General features: G+C 40.3%; 1 protein-coding gene across 2 annotated transcripts in view; it reads left to right on the forward strand.

Moving 5' to 3' along the window:
- Positions 1-21,379, forward strand: part of trhde.2 (thyrotropin releasing hormone degrading enzyme, tandem duplicate 2) — a 222,734-nt gene that overhangs the window by 173,352 nt on the left and 28,003 nt on the right. For both annotated transcript variants that reach the window (XM_039600662.1, XM_039600661.1), the window contains exons 8-13: positions 72-137; positions 5,015-5,080; positions 5,607-5,785; positions 16,574-16,662; positions 19,415-19,548; positions 19,640-19,695. In XM_039600662.1, the coding sequence (XP_039456596.1) occupies positions 72-137; positions 5,015-5,080; positions 5,607-5,785; positions 16,574-16,662; positions 19,415-19,548; positions 19,640-19,695 (590 nt within the window). The remainder of the gene's footprint in view (positions 1-71; positions 138-5,014; positions 5,081-5,606; positions 5,786-16,573; positions 16,663-19,414; positions 19,549-19,639; positions 19,696-21,379) is intronic.

A 21,379-nucleotide genomic window follows, 5' to 3' on the forward strand; every position in this document is an offset into this window, starting at 1 on the left:
CAATGATGATGATGGATGATGATGATGTTTTTAACCGTGTTTGAAAGTGTGTTTTTCTTTGCTCTCCGTAGGGGGCGGCACTGATCCGGATGCTTGCTAACGTGATGGGGCAGCCGCTGTTCCAGAAAGGACTCAATGTAAGTTCTCTTTGCTTTGCGAGTCCAGCTGTGTATACAGAGGTTTTTAAATCAGAGGGAACAGCTGGGTTTCGGGGCTTTGAATTGATTTATCACCAACACAACATGGAAGGATTCATAGAAACACTGTGTGTGTGTGTGTGTGTGTGTGTGTGTGTGTGTGTGTGTGTGTGCGTGTGGGTGTGTGTGTTCAGCCATATTTTAGCTAAATCCTAAATGTCTGGGACATGCTGTGCATATAGATGAACAGGGAATAAGTACCTTTGGCTTGCGGGGCATTCTGAGAGGAAGATTTGCCACGTTTTCCTGTCGATATTGTGATCAATTTTAAGTGACCTGAATTTAAGCCAGATGCAGCCAGAGCAACAAAATGCAGATATTAAATACACTTTTAAAATATTCTGAATTTGTAATACTCAAAGCATAGATTTACTGGTAGTGCCGAACAGGAGGTAGGACTTTAGAAATACTTATTATGCATTCCTACTGTCATGGCCTATCATGGTATACCTTGGATAAATCATCAGTCTGTTGCGTGGTTGGAATCAGATGCAGGCAATAATGATTAAATCCTGATTATAAAAAAGTACCCTACATTCCCTAGATTGTTTTTAGTTCTCTCAAAGTTAACTTGGGGAGGGGTTTAAAAAAACTGTCTAAAACACTGGGGAGGAAGAAGTTATTTGGGGACATAGGAGTTATTTTTTGTAGAACTCACAGTTTTAATAGACTTTTTCACTGTAGTTGTGACACACAGTCATGAAGCAATAGCTGTGTTAACTAACTCTGTGTGTTGCATTGTTTGTTGTTCAGCTATATGTGGCTGCTGTGTGGCTCTTTGAGGGTTCAAACTGTGATGGTGTCACAGAAACACGAGAGCAGCTGAAGCTCCAATCACACCAACAGGGCCAGGTAGTTTATTGCACAGGGAAACGCTTTGTATCCTCCAAATTGGAAGGAGACTATTTGCAGTTACAGTAAAAATGACAACGTCTGATGTAACATGGATGGAGGTTAAATATAATTTTTACTTGGAATGGAGTTACACAAATATGTACAAATCCTTGTGCACACACACACACACACACACACACACACACACACACACACACACACACACACACACGCACACAGACTCTGTCCTGGTTTTCCTGCAGAAACTGTCAGTGACCTGGAACATACTGAGAGCCAGAGTCTATATAAAATACTGCTGATCCAGCAGCAGAGCAGGGCAAATACATTGTGTGTGTGTGCGTGTGCATGTGTGTGTGTGTTATGGAGGTCTTCACACATGCATTGTGCTGAGCATTACAACATACTATATAATAAGTTTCAGTCCCCAGCAGAGTAAAAAACTCTCTGGAGAATGTTTGCTTCAGTAGTTTGGTTCGTATTAACGACAACAACAAAGACTTTGTCGATCGTCACCTGTTTGTCAGAGCGTTTCAACACCTAATCAGGTGTTTAGTGAAAAATACAGCGTATAACAAACCATGCTAAACAACTGCAATGCCAAGTGACGGAGTCTCATTCTGGTGATTTGTGGCATGACAGGAGCCGTAACCAAAATAATTTATGATCGTCTATGCTTTTCTTACCAAAGATGATACTGTAACTTTCAATGCTTCACGAAAGGAACCTTTGTGACTTTATACGCATATTAACGTTGATGCGTCTGAGAACAGTGAGAAAATCAGCCTTCTGAAAGTCACGGAAAAGACTGACATTTCTGTCTAGTTTTCATGTAGATTTTAATATTGTATATACATGGAAGGAATACTGTACCAAAGGCCCAGGGGCATCAGGCCTCCCTAGCGTTACAAGCTCTGTATACTTAATATTTTCTTGGTGAAAAGCCTTTTACAAATGGAAGCAAATCTATCCCATAATGAGAGGAAAACCAGATGGAGACAAAAAAACACCAAAGAGACACAAAATGAAACCAAAGAGGCACAAAATGACACTAAAGCTCTGTCAAAACAGGAGGCCAAAGAACCATATTTTCTGTGATCTACGAGCTTCTTTTTTGTTGTTCCACTGTAACAAAGATGACTCATATATGTACTAAAACTGTTCTGTGCCTGTTTTAAAGAGAAATAAAACGTTGAGAATATGTTAAACTAGAACACACTGAGGAATTTTTAAACTAGATACTCTGAAATCATTTGAGATGAGATGAATCTCCACAACTGGCCATATGTCTCTATTTCCTATAATTTGTCTTTTTAGGCAGCGTTTAGTGTGATGGATGAAATGCTTTGGGAGCATTTAGGAGTTTTAGGACGTTTGTGAGGATTCTTCAGAGTGCTCTAAGGTTTGTAAATGTTGTGGAACGTAGTGACATCTGGAGTACAGAGATATGGATTTATGGACTTCAGCTCGGGTTAAGTGTACTCCAGCTCAATCAGCTGTGTGAAGATCAAATACTGTGCACGGCCCATATCTGTAGTGTCTCATCAGTTTGGCTTTAATTACCTTAAAGAGCAGACTTTGGCACAAAACATCAATATTGGTTCACCTTTTCTTTATCCCTGATCTCAAAGCCTGACGTGTAGAGCTTTCAGAAAAATCAAAAGTTTCCCAGACTGCTTTTGGACTTGATGTGAAAAGATTGTGATGATTATGGTTGCTCCGGCGTGACTTCAGTGTGGCACAAAACCTGAAACCTCATTAACAGTTATCAATACTTACTGGAGAAGATGTAAATAATGGCCCACAGTGATCACTGGGTTTTAGAGCCTTTCTGAAGCCCCGTGGAGCTTGACTGAAGGTAAAATTGACAGTTTATGCAAGTCATCTTCAGATGAGGGAAAGCAAGTCCTCATTAGGCTCTAACCCTGCCTGCAACAATAGAAATGCCTTACTTAAACTCCTACACCTACTGATTTGCTCTAATGACCTTTGACTACTCATACCCACAGTATTTGTTACACAGTGCTTATTATCACTGAAAAACATTTGGTTCAAGGTGCATCACACTGTTAAAACTAATGGAGTCAGGCTCTCGGAGTGTGTGTGGGGGCTCTTTTTATCTGCCTTCATGTCAGATATAGTGAAGGTGGCAGAGCCAAACTCCCAAACGCGCTTAGTGTCGTTATCATATGTGTCATCTTGTTCCAATAAAACAGCTCTTGCCTTATCGAGCTCAAAACGCATCACAGCAAATGACTGACTTGGAGGAATCCACGCTAAAACACACAAAGGACACAGGAATCGCTGAGAAGGAGATTAGCGCTCAGCCTCCATAGCTGTTTTGTTATCTAGCAGTACTTCCCTGCCTTTTCCTTGTTTTATTATGAACCAAACCAACTGCCAGCCTCCCTGAGCATTTACAACTCTCAATCCACTGTAGTGGGAGTGACTTTCTTGCTCTGGAAAACAGACTGGGATCAAGTCGGACCCGAATGTCCCTACAGAACTGCAGGCTGAAAACAAAGCCACCACACCACTAAGTCTCTGTTGAATGAGAAAATGGCCCTGAGGAGTCTTCATCTTGTTTATTAGCTTGGAAAATGTAACTCAGGGAGTTTGAGATTGAGCCCAAAACTCTTTGGACTTGATATGGGCTCTTCTCCGACTCAAGCACTGCTGGCTCATCCTGTCACTGACTTTCAAATGTACAATTTCAAACACGTGTAAATGTTCCTCTCAAAAGGCTTTTCAGAAATTCATTCAGACATAGGTATCATTACATTTCCACCTGAGAGAATACCCCTGAATTCAGCCAGTTACAGCTTCACAACTGCATGGCCAAAATGAACAACCTTGTGCACTGTGGATAAGAGGAGACCTGGGAGAGTTTTGAGATGTAATATGTCCCCATACTCCCATCACCAGGTCAGTGTGACATCCAATAAAGTGCATCAGAAGTTGACATTTTTACTTTTGCTTAATAAAAATGGTAAATTAGAGCCTGGTGTAAATAACAGCCTGGTGTTATAGACCCTACTTTAAAAAAATTATGCTTCCTTAGATTGTAGTCATTGTACTGCCATTGGCATCCTTTTATAAATGGTTTTGGCTTCCATCCATCCGCTTCCTACTGGAGCACCAATCACTGTCGTGATTTCTTTGTTTTTCTTTTTTCTTTTGTAATACCAAGCCAGCTAACAAAGGTAACATCTATGTGGGGAAAATACTGGAGCCTGAACCACCCCCAATCCTTGTTTTCAGAGCAGAGATGGCAGTAGCAGAAAATGTGAAGTAACTTCACCTGCACAGCCCTGCATCCAGAAAGTATGGTCATATTAAATTTGTAAATGGAAATATCTTGTTCCAGTGGCATCATTAATAAGTCATTGTACATATATGGCACGTACTGTGGCCAGGGTTCAAATACATGTCACAGTGAAGGGTGCTAGACATTGTGAATGAGTCCTTGCAACCTTGTGCTGCCTGCTGAGAACCAAATAATCAAAAATGTGCTCAGGGACACGGTAATAAAGGACTCACTTCATTTTTCTGATTCATTGGTAGAGAGAACCCAAAAAGTGCTAACTGTGATCATCTTATTTCCAGATGAAATATGAGGATGGGGAAAAGATGGTTGTTGTATCAAGGCTTCCAAATTCTCTGTTCTGAACTGCATGGTCACAATGTGGAAGGGAAAAAATCAGCAAATAATTATTGCAGAAATGTGATTATAGCAGAAAAAGGCATGATTATATCCCAGAAAGTTGATTCTGTTCATGTCAATGTTGCGTTTTTAGTGGGAGAAATGTTTTATTACTCATCCAAGTGACTTCTTCAGTCTTCTTACAGATGAACAGAATCAGCATTCTGGGATTTCATAACCTGTGCATGCGTCAAGATGATACAACAGATACATCACATCATAACAGTGTTGCTTTAACGTTGCTTTGTCTCATTGTTTTCAGGATTATCTTCTGAGTCACATGTACAGCAACGCTGCCAGAGACGACCTGTGGAGGAAACTGTCTCAGGTAACCCTCACCTGACTTTATGTCTGTCTGGTATTTAAACCTTGTGTAGTTCCCTGGCCCAAAGGCACAGAGGCAGAGCATTACCACTTTTAATGTTAGTGCCTTGCTCAGTAGCAGGTATTAAAACCTGTAACTATTCCTCACCTGGCTCTGTTGGGGCAGAGCTGCCAGACTGATTGAAGCTGTTCATTCTTTAATAAAGCACTTCTAATGAAGATGCTCATTATCACCTGACTTAGTGAGGAGCCTGTTGCTGTGGTAACATGACTGGCAGGCAGAGGTGGAGCTTGTTTTCTTGTTTGTCCGACACAGGAGGGGCAATGATTTGATTAATTGAGCGTCACCTCTGTTAGCACTGTCCATTAGACTGACACTGCTCTTTAATTAGCTGCCAGTCTGATGTCTAATTACCTCAAGGTCAATTTTCTCCCACAAATTAATTTAATCACTGATTTGATGTGTGTAAATTTTTTATTATTAGTCATTGATCCTTTACACTACGTGTGTGTTTGATTCTGCTTTAAAGGCCATGCGCTCAGAGGGCCGAGACATTGATATCGGGGAGATGATGGACAGGTGGACTCTACAAATGGGCTACCCTGTTGTCACCATCAGCAAGAACCAATCAGAGCAGCTCCCTACATATTACATCACAGTCAGCCAGGAGCACTTCCTGTATGGAGAGGAAGTCAGAAAAAACAACAGGTGAGGGAACTGCAAGCTGTCAGATCTTTTAATATTCTGTTATTTCTCAGAGATTATAATAAACTATACATCATTTTATTAAACTTACTTTGATGCACCCAAGAGTGATGGAAGCTCTACAGTAACAAGATGGCAGTTATAATCAAGTGTAGCCAAGCTAACAAACTAGCACAACAAAACATTCTGTTCTGTTAGCCTGCAGTCTAATGTTCATTCGATACCCGATAGAAACCGAGAACTACGTGCCTTGGTGGCACTAGTGGGTTGAGCACAGCACTGACAAAATTACTGCAATGAACTTATTATCACGAAATTTCAGGAGAACTGTACTTTGGACAGACAAAACCAAAGTGGAGAAAGTGTCTGTACATAATGCATATCTGGAGAAAACCAAACACAGCATGTCAGCACAAACACCTCAAATACTCCTTCAGAGTGATGTGAGAGGCTGAGAAAAATCATACAAAAATCAAGTACCTCAAGTAAATGCTACTAAAGAAAGTTCTATAAGCTGGTGAATCAAAGACTAAGTTGGTTTTTCATAGGCCACACTCAGGGAAACTCTCTTTTTCACTGTATGCTTTCAGATGTGGCTACCTTATGATTGACAGGTTTTTACTGTACAAGCCACCACTCTGTCACCAGGTTCAGTCAGCTCTAGTTGAGCAATCAACAGGAGACTTAAAAGCGATGTGTGCTGTCACTATGGCTACCAGCAGTGCATGACTGCAGAATCTTTGAAATATTTGTGGTCCTTTTTTGTAAGTGTATCCAACTTATGCATAAAAAGTTTGGTTAAGCAAGTTTGAAAAATGTTAGTTTGTTAGTCACTCTGGTTTGTCCATATGGCCTTTCTACAAATGCTGCTCTTTGGATGGACCTAATTTGTAACTCTAAGAATAGGCATTATGGAGCTGGAGTCTCTGGACACTAGTTGGCCTTTAGACTGCTAGTCCTGTTCCTGACACGTCTCTCCATCTGTTCTTCATTCAGTCATTCACCGCTGAAACAATTCTCCTGAAACCCCTCATTTCACGCTACATTAGGCACTAAGTTTGTCTTTCAGTGATCTTGCTGGATTTTTTTCCTGAAAAGGCACTTTTCCTGTTTCTCCTCACATTCTTTACCACCTTTACATCTTTTATATTTCATTTATATTTGATTCCCATCATGTTTTATTCACATCTTTTACAACCTTTGGAGTTTACTCTCTTCTGTTTTATCGACCCACTTTCTTTTCCATCAATACTTCATCAGCTCCCTTCCTTTTTTTGTTTTTTTTATTTTTACCTGTTCTTGTTTTCTCCCATCATTTATTTCCAGGTCTTTCTCTCTCTTCAGTCTGTCATGTTTTTGTACAGTAGTTGACATTTACAATCACTCTGACCTGCTCAGTTTCTCAAAAAAAGTTTCCTCAGCTTTTCTTATGTTATGTTCTTTTTCTTGTCTTTCATGTGGAGTCTTTTGTGTTTCACTTGAGCTGAGAATCACTCTCGAGGTCTCATCAGCTGATGAACTGAAGCTGTTTGTTGTAGGTGGAGTTGAAATCTTTCTTTTGCTCTTGTTGAGTCTCGCGGGGCTGCGTTCAGACACACTCAGCTGTCCCGGGGCATTCACCAACACTAAAAAGAAACTGCTGCTGTGCTTTTAGTTGATTCGGCGTCACGGCTGAGTGCAGCCGGGGCTGATGCTGCTGTTTGATCCAGCGGAGCTGTGTTTAGAAGCAGAGCAGTGTCCCGCAGTGTACACACTGTTGACTCAAGCCCAGACTGCTTTATTTAATTATTTATTGTCAGTATTATTTTCATGAGAAGAGAACTCTTGGACATGCACTAAATTATGTGCAGGTTGTCCAGTCCTTCAGTAACTTGGGAACTCACAACTTTGTACCTTTCTGGAGAGAAATACTGATGTGGGTTCATCCAGAGTACGATCATTTTGCTGAAGGTTTTTGAAGCAGTTAAACTGGCTGCTTTTCCTGGGATTCAATAGTTTTTCTTACACAAGCTTTAAATTTTTGTTGTACAGTTCAGACAGTTGTTGTCGACACTTTCAGTCTCCAGTTCTTTTGATGGGACACTGTATGAAGGATCAATATCTGACACTTTTGCTGTTTTGCTGTTTTCTATTATTACTTAAACAAGTCAGCTGTAGAATGACAAGAAATCAGGGCTGAATTCTGTCGGAAAAAGCTCATGATCATCGCTTCACCCTCATGGTGTGTTTAGACCAAACGCAAATCTCTCTTTTCCCATGATTACATACAGAGATACAAAATTTGAGCCTCTGTCTTAAGTCATCTTTTATGGACAACCAGCCCTGTATCATTCAGCTTTGATATGAAAACAGAAAAAAATAGGAAGGGAAAAGTTTTAAAATCAGTGTTTATTATATATCTCACAAGTGTTCATTTCTGTGCAGACGGTACCTTCTTCTTTTCCTTTGGCTCTGCTAAAAAATAACATCTTATCGCAGATTATAATGTGCCATTGAGAACCTCCTGAGCTCTTTTATAAAAAGGTACTTTAATTTAGCAATACACTCCAATTATAATATTACTCCAGTTTTAAAAATTGTATGTTTGTAGGTCAAGTTGACCTGCTCAAACTGAGCATCAGAATAAGGATTAAAGTTGACTGAAGTTACTATGAATATGGCATGATTGTTGCTCATCTGCTGGGATGGTCCTGCACAACCATCTCTAAAGAGAATGGTCCGATGAAAAGAAAACATCCAGTGAGCGGTTGTCTCTGGGCAAAAATGCCTTTTTTATGTCAGAGGTCAGAGGAGACTGCTTAGAGACAACAGTAACTCACATGACCACTTGTTACAAGCAGGGTATGCAAAAGAGCATCTCTGAATGCACAGCACATTAAACTTTGAAACAGATGGGGTACAGCAGCAGCAGCAGATCACATCAGGTGCAGATGTCGTCCACAGAGCTTAAATCTTCCTAAAAGCTCAAATCAACTAAATCCAGTAGGGCACCTTTGGGATGTAGTGGAACACGAGACATCATGGATGTACAGCTGAGAAATCTGCAGCAGTTCACAATGTCTACAGCTTGATGCTGTCATGTCTGTATGGACCTTTGCAGGGTTAACTTGTTATAGCTTAATGTTTGACTTAACCTAACAACACAAGACAAAGTTCTGTTACCTGCAACAATCTTTTCCACTGCTTTTGAAAAGAAGGTATCTGGAGCTCTACAATGGTGCTGATGAGTGAGAACATACATAGACAAGTTTTTCCACTGTTCCCTTGGTTACTGTAGTTATGCATTTCACCACTTTGCTGTTGATGACACCAGCAGAGCACTTTAGGCCCCTGGTCTCATGGAATCTATTTTAGACATGGAGGGCTTTTTATTGAATTGTGTTGGAGTAGTAGGAGTAGTAACTCTGGAAAAAAAAAACACTAAAAGGGTACCCACTGTATTCCCACATGATGACTAAGGTCGTGACCAAGCATCAGTATGTGCTTGAAAGAAAGCGAGGATGGTTTTGCATAGACTTCAGATCACATAATGAGTTTTAAAATGTATTTTTAAAGTCTCTCACGTAAACCTGGAAAGGCTGGTGTCCACCAAAGTACAGGTTAGCACTGTTGCCTCACAGCAAGAAGGTCCTGAGTTCAGCCTGTGTGGAGTTTGCATGTTCTCCCTGTTTTTGTGTAGGTTCTCTCCAGGTCCTCCCACATTCAGTTAGTTGGGTTAGGGCAACTGATAACTCTAAATTGCCCATAGGTGTGAATGGTTGTCTGTCTCTTTGTTAGCCCTGCGACAGAAGTGGACCTGTCCAGGGTTTACCCTGCCTCTCACTCTAAGACAGCTGGGATAGGCTCCAGCCCCCCACGACCCTGACAATGACTAACTAGCATGCTAACTTGACCGCAGCCACTCATAAACTGACATCCAACCAGCTGTCACATTAGCGTGACAGGCAGTCATCTATGTATCCAATAAATTTAAGTTGGAGAGGAAGCTTTTCATTTACATAACAAAAAAGAAAATCTTTATTTTCAGATTTTTTTTGGCATTTTGTTAACTTCAGCTCTTAAGGTGACATTTTGAAGATCACGGTTTATTTTTGTCAAATGCATTCTTCTCTTCCTCTGGTGCTGTGCTTGGAGACATTTTAAATTTGGGTCTTTTTATTTTGCCACCATCAAACAACCAGGGAGATAAATGCCTTTAAAAGAACTGAAGTGACAGGCAGAGAGAGAGAGACGATGAGGACAGCATGAGCTAACGTTAAGGTCGAGGCAATGATACTGAAAATAAATCAAACAGTATCTCAGTCAGGATTTAACAGCTCGTTTCTGTGGTGCCTCGTCAGCTGACAGGTAAACAGTGACATGATTGGAGAAGCAGTGTCTGTGTGCTTGATTTAATGAGCTTTAATGCTAAACAGGACAGTGATGAATTATTCATGAGTCCACAAAACCACAGTTGAAGGAAGTATTTATATACTGCTTTACCCTTATGAGCCAGATAAGTATGACTAAACAAATGTACCAGAAAAAGCTCTTCTTCTTCTTCTTTTGGCTGCTCGCTTTAGAGGCCACCACAGCAGATCACCTCCATCTCACAGTATTCCAGTATCCTCCTCTGACAAACCAATCCTCTGCAAATCCTGCTTCACTACATCCATGAGTCTTTTCCTCCTGCCTGGCAGCTCTATATTCAACATTATGTCCAATATATGCACTATCCCTCCTCTGCACATGTCCAAACCATCTCAGCCTTGACTGTCTCCAAATGGCTCAACCTGAGTTGTCACCCTGATGTACTAATTTCTAATCCTGTCCATTCTGGTCACTCCCAATAAAAATCTTAGCATCTTCAACTCTGTCACCTCTAGCTCGACCTTCCTTCTTCTTGTTAGTCAGACAGAGGAAGCAATAGTGAAATAAAAAAAGTTACAGAAGCCAGAAATTTAGAAAAAAGAGACCCTATAACTGTCTGCCACACCAGACATCCATGGGACATCACTGTGCTTCATATCGGTTTTGGAGAGGTCAGCACTGACTTTTTGTCAGACCCCACACTCACGGGGAAAAGTCTTCGTCAAAGCTCATTGCATCACCACACATAACTAACGTTGCGGACTACTTTGTGATTTGCTTGATCTGGTCTCAAAAGTGTATTTGCCCAAAATCTCCTCAAATGCATCCTTAAAAGAGCCTTCAAAAAGTAAACACAACACCTATTGGTTTGTGAATTCACATTTTAAAAACTTGACTTTAATATAATGTCCATTGAAATGTGGACTTTTTTAAAGGAAGAGGTGTCACAAAAGTTTATCAAGTTATTCACTACTGCTAGCAAACTTTTCAAGCATAGCTAGATAGCTTAAAAAGGTTTACAAATTCACTCACCAGACTAGACTTCTTTAAAGAGCTAGAATGATTATTCTTCAGATAAATCCATTAAACATAGTCAATATGTATATAATATTATATATTCTGAGGTCTTGTTTAATTAGCAGATGTGATGGCTAGCAGACAGTTAAGCCGTATTTAATCCTTAATGCAATTCAAACAGCTGGGTGCTAAAATCTTCCTGAGCTCTATACAGTTTCTGTTAGGGTGAGCTGTAGCTTTAGAGACAAAAACTATCATTTTTCGTTGTTTGCTTTTTTTGTTTTTACCAGGCTATAAGTATGTTTATTTCCACTGCAAATTTGGGCTTTTTAACATGGGAGTCTATGGGGACGATTGGCTTTAGGAGCTCGCCTCAAGTGGCCATTTGAAGAACTTTAGTTATTAACACTCCGGCAATATACTTTTTTTTTCTTTCATTTGTCTTTTTTTTCTTCATCCATTCATAAAAAAATGTTCCCTACGCCAGATTTAATATGAAAATAAAATTGAACTCTCATAGACATCTCTATTTTTCCATCAACCTATTTGGTGTCTTGTCAAAAGTCAGATAAATTTCACCATGTGCTGAGCTTAACTGCAGTGACTACCCAGTAATTACACTTGCAGATATCTAAAGTAAAATGAACAGAGGAACATTTATGTTGTTTCTGCAGGTGCATTTTGAAGGCCCTTTAACAGCTGTCTATACAGAGATTGTTTGTTTCTTGCACATCTGACAGCGTAGATATGACTTTGCTTTCAGTCAGCTACGTAACTACCACATGACACATCTTTTGAGGTGTCAAGTCTGGTTTATTCCTTATAAGTGTGTATATATGGTGGTTATTTACACAACTGGAAGTGTTGCCAGAACAAAAACAGAAAACCCTACAGAGAGTAGTCTCACAGTAGAGTGAGTCTAGAGTCTAGAGTAGTTTGTCACATGATTTATAAGATATGTGAACTGGTCCCACAATCATCCACAAACCTTTTGTGTTTTGCTCAACAGTATATTGGATATTAACACAAAATGAATAGTCTAGAGTCCTGCTACAAGCTGTGGGTAGTGATTGAAATAAGATTGAGGATACAAGCAGTGGAAATGAGCTTCCTCAGAGGTTGCTTAGAACCACCTTTAGAGAAATGGTGAAGTGCTCAGTTATTTGGGAGAAGGTTCAGGGTAGGAATACTGGTCTCCACCATCAGACAGAAACAGTGAAGGTAGGGTTTGGGTATCTGACTAGGATTCCTCCTGGTTGTTTCCTCGGTAAAACTTGAGTGCCCTGTTTGATACTCCTTCATAAACTCTTTCCTGTGTTGACACAGCATCAAACATTGGTGATTGTCAAGTTCTACTTATAAATAATCATCTGAATATGAATGATCACTTTGTTCTTAATGGTTCCCCCCAGAGTTTCTGGCTCTGCTAGCTCTGGGTGCTAGGGAAACTATAAGTGCCCATTTGTAAATCGTCCTCAGGGCATCTTGTGTTCCAACACAGAGCAGTCATGTAGTCATGAATAATTTGGTGCTTGTCACTGAGTTTTATGGTAATTTTATGGTGTGGTCTGTGTTAAGTGCTGTTTTGTGTTAATTTTGTGGCACACACAAATTGCCCTCTGTGTCTGGCAGTTGTGAAGTGACCTAGAAGCTTTGGGTTGTTTTATGCCACGAGACGCTGCATGTCTCTCATTTTTATTCCCGACAGCCCACGTCTGTCGAGCCATTATCGAGCTGATATTGTGGCTTCTGATCCTGGCATTAGAGGAGCGGGTAGGTGTATTTTTGATCATAAAGGTTTTGATTTTATCTGACTCGGAGACAGTTGGAACGACAAGTCTAAATGGGGTCAACATGTTCTTTAATGGAGGAAGATGAGCAGAGAGGTGAAGGCTGTCTGAAGAGTTTCTAAAGTTTCCCTCTTTGAATAGATCACTGCAGTCATGCTGCGTTTCTCTCTACCTCCAGCATGAATGTGTGTGTTTCACTTGGTTTCTGCCTTTGATGAATAAACCATAAACTCTGAGGACACACACACTTGCATCAATATTAATAAACACATTCTGCTGTCCAGGCTGTGGATTGTGTGTCTTCCAGTGTGTGTCTCTGTGGGTGTGTATGTGTGTGTGGTTTAGCTCCACTCCTGTCAATCACATTGATATAAATATCAGATAAAGTATTTGCTTGCTAGGCAGTGGTATTGATCCACTGTAGCCTGCAGCGACAAATGGCTATTATAGGAATAGTAAATGGTTCTTTCTCAGGCTGATTGTGTTACAATGACCCCTACTTTACAGTATTCACACACCCACTGCTTAAAAAGGGGAATTGACTGGATGTAAAGTATGTATGTAAAGCTGATTGTTTGCCATTTCTAATGAAAATCCAGTCTAATTAAAATATGAATCAATTTGATCAAAATGAGTCTAATTATAACGTCAGGGCTCTTAACAGTGCTGAAGAGAAACACTCACTTTTAGGACTGTTATTCGTACTTACATATGGTAAATGTTAGGATTAAAATTAGACTTCTAATAAGGGAAGCATCAAGAAGCTATTTGTTCCTAATGAACTCTAAGACTCAGCTAAATTCTTTCCTCACAGAGCACTATCTGCATGGTTTGGTTTTTGGCCAAAAACATTCACCTCAGACTAACAATAATGCACTCATGATATCATAAATAGTTCTGCAATTCTTTTTGTTTGCTTTATACTTGCAGACTTTTTGCCCATCTCCATGCACATACATCGATCCGGCATAACATTAACATTACCACTTACCTTATATTATGTTGGTCCCCTTTTGCTGCTGAAACAGCCCTGACCCTTTGAGACATGGATCCATGTGTGAGGCATTTAGTTGTTGGCTTTCTTGAAACCAGTCCAGGTGGTGCACATGTTGATCAGTCTCTAGCGACTGCTGTATTTACCAGGAGTTGATATTTTGCCCCTCTGGTTATTTGTGCCAATTCCTTTCTGGGCCCCACTCATGTACTGACGTATGTGCCTGTTCATCTTAGCCACTATGATGCCTGACAGGAACTTCTATGAAGTGCTGAGACAGGTTATTGGCTGATAGTTGGATGGGACTGGCCCCTTCTAGGGATCCTTGGGGATCAGGACTGTTCCAGCCTTCAGTTAGCCATTCCTAGTCCTCTTCATCCTTTAGCACTTGGTTCGATTGTGTTGCCAGATGGTCATGACGTCCAGTTCCTCTGCCACTGAGAGTACACCTTAGATTGTCCAGTGGAGAACAGCTGGTTTATGCTTCTGGCTTTAATCTCCCTAGTATAAATCTGTGAGTCTTTGCTTGGCAGTTTCCAGTGTCTCAGGTATGGGCAGCTAGTTGTACTTCTTAGGCATTCATTTCTTCATCACATCTTTCTGCAGCTCTGATAAATGGGCTCCATGTAGAAGTCCCCATCCCCACTGAGGGGTACTGCTCCTTGTGGCCATTCATCTTGCAGCCAAGCATCTCACTGACTGCTGCTGCCATGGTATAGATCAGATGATTGGTTTAAGCAATGGTCACAGTAGACCAGTAGACAGTAGACCTTCAAGTAACCTCTGAAGGTCTAACAGAGAATGTGAAAAGAGTTACGTAGTACATAGTAATCGGCCACAGAGGAACCAGGTTTCCAGCTTAGCCATGATCCTTGCTTGCCGTAGCATTTGTTTTGTATCCAATCAATCTCTAGTTGTGATAGCAGTTGGAACATTGATCTACTAGTTGTTTCACCTTTCCATTGGGATTACTTGCATAATAGCATTACAACAGCAAGAAATGGTGAATAGGGGGAATCCATTTCTCCTATTCAGTGTTCTCACCCTTGTCCACTTATGCCTTCTTGTCCCAGTAGCTTTCCTCAACACCTGATGTGGACCTTGTTAATCTGGGCAACAACGAAATATATATGAATCATTTAAAGAAATTGAATTCCTGTGTTTCCTCAGGATTCTGTCATATCATTTAGATCACTGAAAGTTTATCATACAATGTTTTTATCTACTATTATTTATTTCTTATTTGTGCTTTCTCTGAGTAAACCTTGGACTCCATAGCACCAACTAAGCATCGTTTAAACACCATAGGCTACCTGAGTATCATTGCTGAAACATATCATCCATTTATGACCCCAGTGTATGCATCTTATGATGGCTGTTTCCAGCAGGATCCAACACAGCATCCCAAAATGTTTTTTATTTAGCATAACAGCGAGGTCACTCCTCACCACATCTCAATCCAATAGAACACCTTTTGGATGTTGCGTAATGGGATTTTCTCATCTAGCCCACAAATCTGCAGCAATTAGGACCAAAATCACAGAGGAATGTTTCCAAAGATTAAGCCAGTTCTGATAAGAAAGACAGGGTGTGTGTCCAACTTGGTATAAGCAACCAAAGACAGTACAAAACATTTTTACTGACTATCCAAGCATTCTGAGGTCTCAGCTGTAACCAGGGTCTCTACCCATGAAAACAATGTGAACAGGAAAATGATAAACTGTGGTCATTTTATGAAACTAGTATGGATTCCTATATCACCTGAGGTTAAAACAATGTATTGAACAGATTAAAAAAAAAACCCAAAGTAATATTTGAGCTGCTGCTTCTTTGTGATGAAAAAACCACCTGAGATGGTCCAGGGATCTGAACAGGAAACCTCCCGTTTTCCAGTCTCCCCGTAGAGCATAACTCACTGGAGAGATTTGGGATGTGTGGTCTGGAAACACATCTGAATACCTCGGGAAAAACAGGAAAAAGGTTGTTTGGAGAAAAAGGAAATAAGGGCTTAGCCTGTTGTCATGAGGATAAGGAAAAGCATGGATGGATGGATGGATGGATGGTTTTGTTGGCAGATTTTCTTATTCAGAGAATCTGAATTGTGTTGCAGTGAATTACTCCCACATTTCATCTGCCTTGCTGCTTCTCAGAAACCGTTTAACTCCTAAATGTCAACCGTTCAGGAAGAAAAACAGCCCAGTTCAATCCCAGTAGCACTGCCATTTTGTGGTAATATAATTGTTTTTTAAAAGCTCGATAGGTTGCAGAATTCACTCAAGCAGTGAAGGGGCATTTCTGTATTGTTCAGATGACAGTGAAAATGTAAAAATCACCCGACTAACTAACCAGAGTTTTCACTGGACAGCACATTTAACCTCCGTTTCTCAGAAAGAGACAATAACCTTCAGTTACTTCCACTTGACTGATGCTTGCTGACTGCTGCAGCTATTACACTCTCACTTCCTGTCCCTCTGTAACACAGTGAGCGTCACTCGCTCCATTTCCAGCTGACTGATGCTGAGAGATCATCACTGACCATCGCTCTCTCTTCTCTCTGTAATGCCTCTCTATCTGATAACTGAGGCAATAAAACCCAATCCAATTCCACTGACCATTACTGACATCACTCTCTCTCTGTAGTTTACAGTGGCAGGTCCCTCTCACAGTCGCCGTGGGAAACACATCCGCAGTTTGTTCAGAGTCTCTCATCTGGATCAACAACAAGACAGGTACAGTAGTGTGGGTGTAATGATGCTCTGTGCTGCTCTCACGTCTCAGATCATTCATGAAAGTTTCCTCTGCAATCATGACTTAATTATCGTGTTACCTTGAAATGACGAGCCGCTGTCTTGGGATTGTTTTGTTATGCTAACAGAGTAATCTTATTTCCTGATCACAAATTAATTATCTCATTATCTCCAGACATGTAATCTGTAGTTAATGGGCTCAACAAATCGAAGCGAACAGATACAGTTGATTGTTTTGAGGTGTCTCATTTTCAAGGTTAGAGGTCTTTCAGTGCTGGCAGTAAACACCAAACCTCCCACATGTAAATATGGCTAATTCTTCATGTTTTCTTGTCTTTTAAAATAAAGCTTTTTTTTTATAAATAAAACTCCCTCATTATTTAACAATGAGTAAAACCCACTGTTGTTCAGCTTTTAGAGAAATAAAGGTCACACTTGCTTGTTTTTTTAAAGAATAGCGCGCTCTACAAAGTAGAGCTGCATTTTCTTTGATATTAGGACGATAAAATGACTTCTTACAGAGAACAAAAATTTTCTGTGTTGAAGTGGTGCTTTGTCTTTATTAGCTTTTGGAGGAAAGTGTGTTACATGAAAAATAAACCTTTCAGAATAAAGCTTGTTCCTGTTTTGTCTTGCTGGCTGCTTTATGGAATAAAATCCTGCTTGGTTTAGTTTTTTTTTCCTGGAAAACTGAAGCTTCAGATTTTTTAAAGGTAATTCAGCCTGAAGCCCTGTGCCAGTGAAACCAGCTGTAAGACCCCACCACCACCACCACACAGACACACACAGAGATCAGAGCAGGCACGGTGACAGCAGATATGACGTTTATTAAGTCAGAAACAACATGAAGCAGGAAAAGAGGAGCTCGGGTTGAGGTGAGCTGCAAAGCGGCAGCTTCGGACAGGTTATCACAGTGTATGAGAGTTTCTGACTGGACTAGTCGAAGGTTTCACAGAGCCATCAGCTGATGTGTGCTGACGGTGAGATTAGCTAATGATTAAAGCTGAGCATGACTTTTGGACATCTCTGAACTAATGCTATTCTCACTTTATGAGTGTTGTCAGAGATGATAACTCTGTTTTCTGGCTTGTTCCCCCTCAGTCTCTTTAGAATGGACGTAATTCAGGCCTATTTTTAAAGAATATACTTTCTATTTCTGTCTTTGCCTAAAATACATCAGGTTCTCATCTTTGGAAAGAGCTAACTTCAGAAGAAGAGTCTGGATTCTGGCATAACTTCACCTATTTGCAATGAGAAGAAAGGAGTCTTAAAGTTCACGACTCAGAGGCAGTTTGTTTCCTATCAAAGGGAATAAGTTGAAGAAGTGGGCCAGACTGGGGTCAGCTGCTATTTTCCCTGTTTTCCTCAGCAGGCTGTTATACACATCCTACAAGCTGTTCTACTAAAGCTTACAACCTAATTTTGCCATCTCTGAGGATATTCACGTTGTTGTGCGAGACGCTGCAATCCTTAAAAGGTTGTGCAGATCGAACAGGCTATTCTTAGCTGGTTGGAGTTTCAAGATGTTTTTTTCTGCTGCACCCAATTTTCTATTTATTCTGTGTGTTCCAAGTTTTCTAAAATGTTAGATTGAAATGTGCAAATGGGGTGTCCTCTGTATAAATATTTGGTTTGTACTCTTTTCCAAAACAGAACAAATCCGAGAATTTGGTAAAACCAGATTCAAAATTCTTATTTCATTGTGTTGGCACATTAAAGCCAGATGATTTTTCAGAGAGGATTTTAGAAATCTCTTTTTACTAATCTATAATTCAAAAAATCCTGTAAACAGCCCAGAAAAAAATATTGTGCATGTTTTTTGGAATAAAACGTTGTATGAATGAGACTGTGAATGATATATGAAGTGTAATAGACTGCAACAGACTGTCGATACAGATTGTCTTACCATTCCTACAACAGCCTCTCAACCTATGATAAGATGAATGGATTAATGGATTAATATTTTCATTAATATCACCTCAAAATGTCTGCAGTCGATCGATCGCTTATATCAATTTTTCCAAATGTTTATATTTAAATATTAAAATGAGGCACTGTCTAATAAAAGCAATTAATAATTGTCTAATATAGAAAGTAAAATTAAACATTTTGAACATTTTCTTTCAGTTAAAATGAAAGAAGACATTATGAAAACACATAAAAACTCAAAACTGACGAGTTCACGAAAAAAAAGAAAACAAAAAAAACAACTTTTAGAGCCATATTTACTAAATGGGCTAAAAGTCAGTCAGCCAGTTAGTTTATTTCAATACCAGAAAAAAATCAAAACTTTACTGTTAAATATTGGCACGATTAGTCAGTACCAAAAATATTAGCGTCCCCTCCTCTTACAAGTAATCCTGTCACTGCACTCAATTTAATCCTTACAGTACTTTTACTTATGTCAAAACCCAGTTTGTGCTGGCATAACACATTGCTATATTTTACCTTTATACACTGTTCTCATTCAAGCAATAATAATAAAGTGAGAAACCAACATTTTAATACCATGTAAGTTCATTGAGTGTTATTGTCATTTCACTTCTAAATTTTCAGCCCTAAAAACTGTTTAAAAACCCTACACTATAGGAGTAACTGGAACTGGAATCCTCTGAAGATCCTGACATGTCCATGTCGTCATCTGCGTATCTGATGTTTTTAATGTTTTTGATGTCTTTGTTTTCTCGATGCTTGGATTAAGTGACCAATGTTTTTTTGTTGTGTTGTGTCTCAGAAACCCACAGGATTGGTCAGATGGATGACAGCACATGGTTGGTAGGCAACATCAATCAGACGGGCTACTTCCGCGTGAACTATGACCTCCAGAACTGGAAACTGCTGATTCAGCAGCTGCACACCAACCCCCAGGTAAAACTTGTCTGTATTCAGTACCATCTGCGTTTGTCTGTTGTTTCTCTTTCAGTTTTTCAATCCCTCTTTGCCTGTTGCTCACTTGCAGATCATCTCCGTTGGAAACAGGGCAGGACTTATCGATGATGCTTTTAACCTGGCCAGGTGAGATGATAGTTTGCTGTGATATCTGCAGTGGCAGAAGTAGGAGAGGTTCTAACCCTTTTCTCGCTCTCTCTCTTACTTATTGGCTCATCTGTCACTCTGACTTCAAGACATAAAAGCATGTGGACACAGAGGATACAGCCTGGCTGATCTGTTGTGTCTGCTTCTGTCTTTCTTTTCCTATAAGGTGAAGGGCTTTTCTTGCACAGGACTGATGGTTCGTCTTCTTCTGTCAAACAGTTTGAAATTTTGAACATCGACAGATGTGTTTCAGAGTTGAGTAGGTGTTTTGTTTTGCCGCTGGGTATAGACTTCGATTTAGTTGGCCATGTATACAGAGGTTTATTCTGTATAATGTGAGTTCAGCTGAGGCCAATAACTCTTTATACACAAGAGTTCAGGACAGAGCTTTACCAGCACACATACTTCCACCAGCACATGGATAAGTGCAGCTCTGCGGCTCTGGGATTAGCAACACTGCCTTGTACTAGATGGTTCTCCTCAATCCTGTATCCTGTGTGATGTTTTATGTCCCTCCCTGCATTCTTATCATCAGTTACTTCCCACAAATAAGCATGCTTGCTGTGTCTCCTACAGCTTTCCAGTAAACTTTGGTTTTGCTAAAACAACTCCTTTTGTTTTTGAGTCTTAGAGAGAGGATCTGTTTATCATTTAGTGGTGGTAGGTGAAAACCAAACACAACCATTTCCTCCAAACAAACTTTATTTGTCACATACACAATCATACAGAGTACAACATGTAGTCAAGACCCTTACTGGATACCGGTTGGGAATCAAACTTGTGACTCCTGCTCCAAAAATTTGTAGTCTTACCACTAGACTGTTCAGCTGCAGTTCCTGTGCAGTTGTTCCTACAAGCACTCCAGGACCATAAAGCTTTCTGAGAATTACAGAATTCACCTGCATTTCACTGAAATGAATTAAGTTCAGGTGCCAGAATTGTTTTATGATTGTGAAAAGTTGGATGATTTGACCTCCACGATTTGTTTATAATTACTAAAATGAACCAGCTGGCATTTAGTCCAATATCTCTTTGATGTTACTGCTGCACTGTTTTCGCTTTTTGGAATTCATGCAAAGTCTCCTCAGAGCTGCCGGTGTGTCCCCTGGTGCTACAGTATGGCTGTGAATGGGTCAAGGTAGGAGCTGAATTGTCTCACACACACCTGGCTCCTTCCACATTTCTGAATTCAAAGAAGCTGCGTACAGACAGCGTGCAAAGAATTTGAAAAATAAGCAAAGGCAGACGGGAACTCAGTGATGAATGAGCGATCAGCAGCCACGGCGAGGGCGGAGGCGGGGGGAGGCTGAGTGAGTCGTTTCTCACGGTGATGTTTTCAGCCTGAAGCTTTTTGAGCACTGTAACCAAAATCTACTCTGACACCGAGCCTATAACTCAATCTGCCCCCGTCTCCTTTTCTTCTTTCTGTATCTTCCCTTCCCTCTCTCAGCCATCTGTCCTCTGTCATGTTGAATGAGCAACATCCAGAGACGACTGCGCTGTCATCTTCTGCTCAGGAGTGTGTGTGTGTGTGTGATGAGTTGGGAGCTCAGCAGGAGGTTTCCATCTGTACCGAAAAAGAAACTACAGATCCATTAATATGTACACTGACAGCAGCATACTCTTACTTCACCCTGGATCTGCGGTAGCATCACCACGCAAC

Source organism: Oreochromis aureus, linkage group 17 (assembly GCF_013358895.1).
Source record: "Oreochromis aureus strain Israel breed Guangdong linkage group 17, ZZ_aureus, whole genome shotgun sequence".
NCBI lineage: Eukaryota > Metazoa > Chordata > Actinopteri > Cichliformes > Cichlidae > Oreochromis > Oreochromis aureus.